Raw genomic sequence first — 7847 nt, forward strand, 5'->3', positions numbered from 1 at the left:
TGAATGTCTAAACTCGGTGTTTGCAGCTAAATCTTGTGTCCCAAACCCATCACTATCTCTACCCACTTTACCCAGTCGCACCCAACTGTCCCTGGACTCTGTATCCTTTTCTCCTGACAAGGTGGAGAGCTTGCTTTCAAACCTCGAGTCAGATTCTGCAACCGGTCCAGACGGCATCAGCCCACGTGTCCTCAAAGCCTGCTCTTCTGCTCTTGCTCACCCTCTCTCTGTTCTATTCACCCTCTCATTTTCCCAAAGTCATCTGCCATCTGCTTGGAAATCTGCTAACATCACTGCCCTGCATAAAAAAGGTGCAAAAACAGATCCCTGTAACTATAGACCAATCAGCCTTCTCCCAATCATCAGCAAGGTTATGGAATCCATCATCGCTTCAGACATGAAATCCTTCCTCTTCTCCAATGGCTTGATTTCCAATCATCAATTTGGTTTCAGACCAGGTCACTCTACCCTAGATATGCTGCTACTGCTCTCCCATCAATGGATGGAGGTCCTCAATGCCAGACAGGAAATCCGAGCCGTATCCCTGGACATATCACGTGCTTTTGACACAGTCTGGCACCCTGCCCTACTCACCAAACTCTCTTCCCATGGTATTCAAGGCCATCTCCACTCATGGCTCACAGACTTCCTCTCCTGTCGCAGTCAACGTGTGGCCCTAAATGGAGTTCTTTCATCCCCTCTTCCTGTGCAGGCTGGAGTTCCTCAAGGTAGCGTTCTGGGCCCTGTTCTTTTTCTGGTTTTCATCAATGATCTCTCGGACTCTCTGGAAAATCCTCTATTTCTCTTTGCCGATGACTCCACCCTCTGCCGTACCATCTGTCATCCCTCAGACCGGCAAGCAGCAGCTTCTTCGCTCACTGCAGATCTGGATAAAATCACAAACTGGTCCAACACGTGGAACATGTCTTTCAATCCAGACAAATCTCACACTCTCACTATGTCTCTTCGAAAGGACCGTTTACAAAACCCCCATCCACTTTCTCAACAATCCTCTGGAAGAAGTCTTTTCTTTCAAGCTTCTGGGTCTCACTATCTGCCATGACCTTTCCTGGGAAAGTCACATTTCCAACCTTGCCTCAAAAGCCAGTCGCCGACTGGGAATCCTCCGTCGTGCAAAGTCCTTCCTCGGCCCTCTTGAGCTCCTGACCACTTACAAAGCTTTTGTCCGTAGCCTGATGGAGTACTGCTCTCCCCTCTGGGCTGGTGCTCCTGCCTCCCACCTTTCTCGACTTCACGCTGTCGAAACCAGGGCTTTTAAGATCATTGGCATCTCCCGCAATGAAGCTGAGTCTTTGGGCCTCTCACTCAATCACCGCAGGTTGGTCGGTGGTCTTTCTGTCTTCTACCGACTCCTCTCCAGCCTTGCCCCCCTGCTCTCTCTGCGATTTGTCCCAACCACATTTCCACAGGGCGCTCAAGGTCCGCCAACAACCCCCTTCTGGTAAAACTACCAAAATCACGAATCACTGCTCATCTTCACTCTTTCATTCCTCTTTTTTCCCGCCTTTGGAATAAACTTCCTCACTCTATTCTTTCCCATTCTTCCCTCCAGGCTTTCAAAACAGCTGTTCACCACCACCTCTTATCTTCCCCCATCAAAATCCTCGATCTTTTCTACCCCCGATAATCCACCCAAGCCCACTTCCTTCAATTCTCCTGCTTTCCTTCCTGAAAGTCCCTTTAATGTCCATCTTCCCCTCGCCATGTTCCCCGTCCCATCCCCATCCCTCTCCCTTCCACAGTTCACCTGTGTCTGTTCCCCAATGTTTTGTCCCTTCCACTCCCGCCCCTCTTGTCTCATGCCTCCTTGCTGTGAGTTGTGTGTTAGCTCTCATACGAGCCTCGACCAAGGTATACAAAAAAAAAAAAAAAAAAAAAAAAACACAATACGCAGTAACCGCAACAGCGACCTTAGTTTTGGGTTCTCCGCTGACCGTGAAAGTACCGCATGATGTAGCGGCATTGATACGGCAAACAAAACACAACATATATCCGCGGCACGGGCAGTTCAACATGATCTGGTGCTTTTGCAGGCAACTAATATCACGATCGAAAGATGTTTGACATTGAACCCAGCCTCCCTGATGCCAACGAGCGGCGAGGGAGAGGCACATGTGTGTGAACGAGTGCTGGTGGAAGAGACGAAGGCCAGGCACGACCTACAGGAAGCCCTGATCGAGAATGTGGAGTTAGAACTGTTCGTAGACGGTGCGGCGAGAAAGAACCGATGGGGAGAAACGATCGCTAGCTTTGCAGTATGTACCACGAGCGCCACCTTGAGGAAAGAATTGCAACCAAAGGGATTTTCGGCACAACCAGCCGAGCTGAAAGCACTAACGTGCGTGTGCGAAATGGGCGCTGCAAAAAACATTGAATATATACACAGATTCCAGATACGCCTCGGGCATCTTACATGACTCAGCCACCATTTGGGCCTTGCGGGGCTTTAAGACGTCCTCCGGGAAGGTTGTCAGACATGGGGACCTAATCAAACGACTGATACAAGCAGCGCAAGAGCTGCAGCAGATTGCAGTGATCAAATGCAAAGCTCACACGGGAGGGAAAGACGAAGTTTCAAAAGGCAACGACAGAGCAGATTTGGCGGCAAAAGCAGTGCTTGATGAGGAAGAGGCGAACCCGCAACCAACAACCAAAATTTACGTGGAGCAAATGGCAGAGGGTCCTCAAACGCAGAAACAACTGAAAGACCTGCAAGGCTCCGCAACTATGGAAGAGCAAGAATCATGGAGGGTGAAGGAGGGTGCAAAGCAGAACACATATGGAGTATGGATGGATGAGTGAAGTCGGCCGTTTGTACCCCGGAAATTGCTACCGTGGCTCGTCTTAACTGCACATGTGCAGGGCCATATGGGGGCAAAGGGGGTGACGGAAATTATTCGTCAAACCTGGAATGCTCCAGGTGTAACGACAGCAGTGGCAGGGGTGATTAGCAATTGTACGGCCTGTGGTAAACATAATAGGAAGCATGCCACCAAGAAACGGGGAGCACACCCACCCCCGGCTGGACCGTTTCAACACCTACAGATGGATTTTGTAAAAATGCCGGCATACAAACATCACCAATATGTGTTGGTAATCGTAGATATGTTCTCTAAATGGGTAGAGGCCTTCGCCACCACCAACCAGGAAGCTGATAGAGTGGCCAGACTGCTTTTACAGGAAGTAATTCCACGATTTGGGATTCCAACACGATTGTCTTCGGATCAAGGAGGGTCTTTCACGACAAAGGTGATGATGAACGTAGCCGAAGGCTTGGGTATTAAACAGAAACTACACTGCCCGTATCATCCTGAGTAGGCAGCGGCAGTAGAAAGGGAGAACCAAACCCTAAAGCGGACACTTGCCAAACTCTGTGAGGGCCAGCCATTTCCCTGGCCAGACGCGCTTCCCATAGCGCTCATGAGAATGCGAGCAACAAATAATGCCACGAGGGGGCTCTTGCCCCATGAAATAATAACAGGACACCCTTTGCAGTTACCGGCCTCGGCTCCCCCAGATATGGGAGATTGGGATTTGTCATGTATGACAGACGGAATGATGAATTATTGCAAAGCGCTCACTGCTACCATCAGGACTTTTCACTCACAGGTACAAGAAGCATTACCGATACCTGCTGGAGACTCGTTACATGATTTCCAACCCACTGAACAGATTTGGGTGAAAGAATTCCTGCAGAAGAATGCCCTGCAACCCAAGTGGACTGGACCTTACACTGTACTGTTGACCACACCCTCCGCCGTCAAAGTGGGAAGTAAGAGTGCATGGATACACCACTCACACTGTAAGCGGGCACCCGAGGAGGCAGACGAAACTGGGGAACCGGAGGAGGAAACCCCAACAGAGGTTCCAGCAGTATCCGATTCAGTATTTCACCGGGACAGCGAAGAAGATGACGAGGTGGAAGACGTGATACCTCTTCAGGGACACCCTCCACCGCCACCGAACCAGGGGGAAGCCGGCCCGGCAAGACAGGGTGAGATAGTACCAGGAGGCCCACCGCAGTGGGACCCGGATGCCCCACCAGACGCGGGACCGGAAGACATAGACAACGAAGACCCTGGAATACCAGAGCCAGACACCCTGCCGAATGTGGAACCGGAAGGTAGAGACAACAGGGACTTTGAAACACCGGAGCCAGCGGCAGAACCTTTGATGACCCAACATGTATCTCCTGGCGCTGACACCACTCCTTTGTGGCTGGGACCTGTCACTAGGCAACAAACTAACAACCTCAAGTAGATGGAACCATACACACCTCCACCACGAAAGGGGAGACGAAAGTGAACTAGCGGCACCACTGCAACCAGACAGGTGGGAGGCGGCTGGAGCGAGAACAGCAGCGGGTAAATACGTAGCTTTGGGGAAAACGCATAACCAAGAGCTGGATAATATAAAGGTATTTTCAAAAGAACATGGTGATCCCTTTTTAATGCTCATCTCGCGAGACAGGGTGGTTGCCATCTAACCACAACAGCTCATAGAACTGCCCTGCATCCAAGCTAACGGAACCTATGATCTGGTGGAAAAAAAAAACGAGGAAATAAAATCGATTAAATGGTCTTATTCTATGACAAAACCTATCGAGGGGACTTCAGAATTATTAGAGGAGGCAGACGTAGCTTGGCAGAAAAAAAAAGCAACATAAAAACCAGCAGGAGCACTTCGAACAACCAGGATACACATGGGGTCAACAAACATCTTTAATTTGCCGAGTCCCACAGGCCCCGAACAGAACATTTTTGATGTATAGTTGCGAAGTCTTATGGGAAAATAGGAACTTCCCTGTAATAGGCGCAATGTATTTTGTGGTGTTCATCAAGGAAACACCTATGAAACTTGCACCGGTGAAACTGCCAAACACCTTTGTGGCTTTAGCTACTGAGATAGCCAACATCCAGAATCGTAGTGAATGCTGGGTTTGTATGGAACCTCCTACGGGGTCTTTGATTGGCCTCCACTTAACAGTATTACCATTGACCTTCTTTGAACATCTCAGCAACCCCGTGGGGGGGCCTGACAGCTATAACAGACAGCAACCACACAAGACGGGCTTTTGCACCCAAAGATCCAGGTGCCAATACAAACCAGATCCCGTCTCCTCTATGGGTAGAAAACACCATAGGATCAGTATGTTTCATGGGAAAGGGGGTTAACTCCATGGGACAGTCCTCTTGTAAATTGTCCCTCCCCATACCGACCCAGAGGGAGAAAACAGTAGTCGCCACGAATCCGAATCGACAAGCCAGGGAGCAAGTGACATTCACGGTAAAAGCGGCCTTACATCACGACGAAGGGATGATCCCACCAAAAGGCATCCACCTAGTCTGTGGGGATAAAGCTTACCCCTATTTACCAAAAGGGTGGGCAGGGAGTTGTTATTTAGCCTCGGTATTTCCGGATAGCAGGATCAAGACCACTTTTCACCACACCTCCCCACAACCACGGTACCGACGCAGCGCGTCCGAAACCGTGGACCCAAAGGGATGGGCCGGTGTATCAACGCGCCTAGGAATCGTTAAGGGAAGGTGGTGGGAGAAGGCCATTGGCCTTTTCATTCCGCATGCCGGCACAACGATTAATAGCATTAGGATAGATCAACTTTCACAAGTTTTGGAATATTTAGGTAATGTAACCATTACCATGGCTTATTATACGGAATTAACAGATATGTTAGTATCAATGTGTACCATGGTAATGCAGAATAGAGTAGCTTTAGACATGCTTCTGGCAGAACAAGGAGGGGTATGGGGGATGATTGAAGGAGAATGTTGCGTCTGGATTCCGGATCCTACTGACATAACTAATCGTGCGGTGATCCGAATTAAAAAGGTGGTCGAAGCTCTCACTAGCGATCGAATGGAACGTGAGGAGGGTTACGCATGGTGGAAGTCGATCTTTCAGGGCTGGGGAGGTTGGTTGCTGTGCCTAATAGGGTCAGCGCTGCTAATCATCGTGGTGGTAATTTTTTGAGTAATTCTGATCAAACTCCTTACCATTTGCCTAAAGAAGTGTTGCGCAGCCTCACCCCTCACCCAGGCCATGATAATAATTAACAGCAAACTCTCTGATGAGGACAATTCAGCCAGCAATGAGGAGGGAGGCAACCAGGGCCTCCATATGGGACCTCAGCTAGATGTTATACATGTGGATTTAGGCCAGGGTCTCCAACCGTTCCTCTTTATTAAAACAGAAGACTAACACAGGAGAGAGAGCGTGTTGTTTTTGTCTTCCAGCGCAAGACGCGACTCCTGCGTTGGACATGCTTATACCCGTGATTGGAGCGTTACCGCTGCTACTTGCTTATGTAGAATTGCCTAAATGATAGTGTTGCAGTAAATGCTGATGTAAAATCATTATTGCATTTAATCTTGTATGGACTTAACATAAAATTCGTGTAAGACAACTTAATGGGAGACATGTGGCAGTAGGCAGGATAAAGAGGCAACAGAGGCTAACCTGGAACACCGGCAGTTGGGGACTTCTTATTTGGTGAATGTTGATAGTTGTCCACGGCATTCGCAAATCCCGTTTGGCAGGCGCAGGGGCCTAGGGGTAGCCGTTACAGGAACCAAATAGGGGTCCACTCGGTTGGTGAGTCTCGGATATGGCTGGGTATGGTCAAATATGACCAAGGAGGGAATGTGAGAGGTAGTATCAAGTGGTACTGATGGTCATATTTGGCCCATAGCAGAACATTTACGAATTGCATTTTAGCTGGCTGTTAGAATCCAAGCTAGTCCCTTAAAGTTCTGGAAATGTATTTTAAACAAGCCTTCAGTGCAAAATGCAACCAAGCCCCAGTGCTCTTCCTGCCTTTGTTTAGCTAGCAAGCTGCATGTCCTTGGGTGTAACTGTTTTTGCTTTATCTGCTGACATCCTACATTCTGCAGCCCACCTCCCACAGTTACTTCTGGGAACAGCGAGGGCTTTATTAACATGTGTCAGGAATGATTGGCAGCTTAAGGGTGGGACGGTTTGAATTGTATGTGCAAAGATTGCTGTGTTGCAAGATCTGGGGTCTGACCGATTCAACTTCCTCAAGGGCCCGAGGGAGGGGGGTAAGGAGCCCAATGCCACATTTATTTATTTATTTATTTGTTTCTTAGTCCACACTTTTAGTCCACACCCATTCCCCCTTTAAACTCCGCCTAGGGATAGAAGGTATATAAGTGTGTGCTTGTGGGATGAACCCTAATGTGGTACGGAGGCACCTGACTGAAGGGTCGTTGCGCCACATTCAGCATGCGCGTGCCATCTTCTGAAATAAACTGATATATTTGAGAATCTTCATTTGACTCTGTCATCATACTCGGCTGGATGAAAGAGTCATCACAATGACGTCTATAAAAACGTACCTTTGAAACCTTGAGACCCCTTAAACCTTTAAAGACCCGTGAGACGCCTTTCAGAATTTACATCCAATTTAGACCCCTTTGTTACTTCTCGACCTTCAGACCCCTTGTGACCCGGTCAACCCTTTAAACCTGTTTGACCCTTCAGACTCCGTTGACCCTTAGTACGATTTGAACGTACCCTTGAGAGCCCATAGACCTCTGATGCCCCTGAGACCGCAGAGACTCTTCGACCCATTATGACCCTTTAGACCTTTACACCACTGAGACCTGAAGACCTTTTGGACTACCTGAGACCCTTTAAATCCATGTAGACCCCTTTAGATATTTAGACCCTTCAAGACCTTTACACCCTTTGAACTGTTTAGACCCCTTTAGACCGTTTTGACCATTTCGACCCCTGGGACAATCAAAGACTCCATAGACCTTTTAGACATTTAGACCCCTAACAAC

General features: G+C 48.7%; 1 protein-coding gene across 1 annotated transcript; it reads left to right on the forward strand.

The window, feature by feature from the left end:
• The first annotated feature begins 1907 nt into the window (after positions 1-1907).
• Positions 1908-7326, forward strand: LOC147024684 (syncytin-2-like). The gene is given in 2 exon segments (XM_085884835.1): positions 1908-5193; positions 5195-7326. Coding segments are annotated over 2 exon segments (1173 nt in total). The 5' UTR covers positions 1908-4838; the 3' UTR covers positions 6013-7326.
• The last annotated feature ends 521 nt before the right edge of the window (positions 7327-7847 follow it).

Source organism: Eptatretus burgeri, chromosome 6 (genome assembly GCF_056783735.1).
Source record: "Eptatretus burgeri isolate ZD-2024b chromosome 6, Ebu_testis_v1, whole genome shotgun sequence".
NCBI classification, from domain to species: domain Eukaryota; kingdom Metazoa; phylum Chordata; class Myxini; order Myxiniformes; family Myxinidae; genus Eptatretus; species Eptatretus burgeri.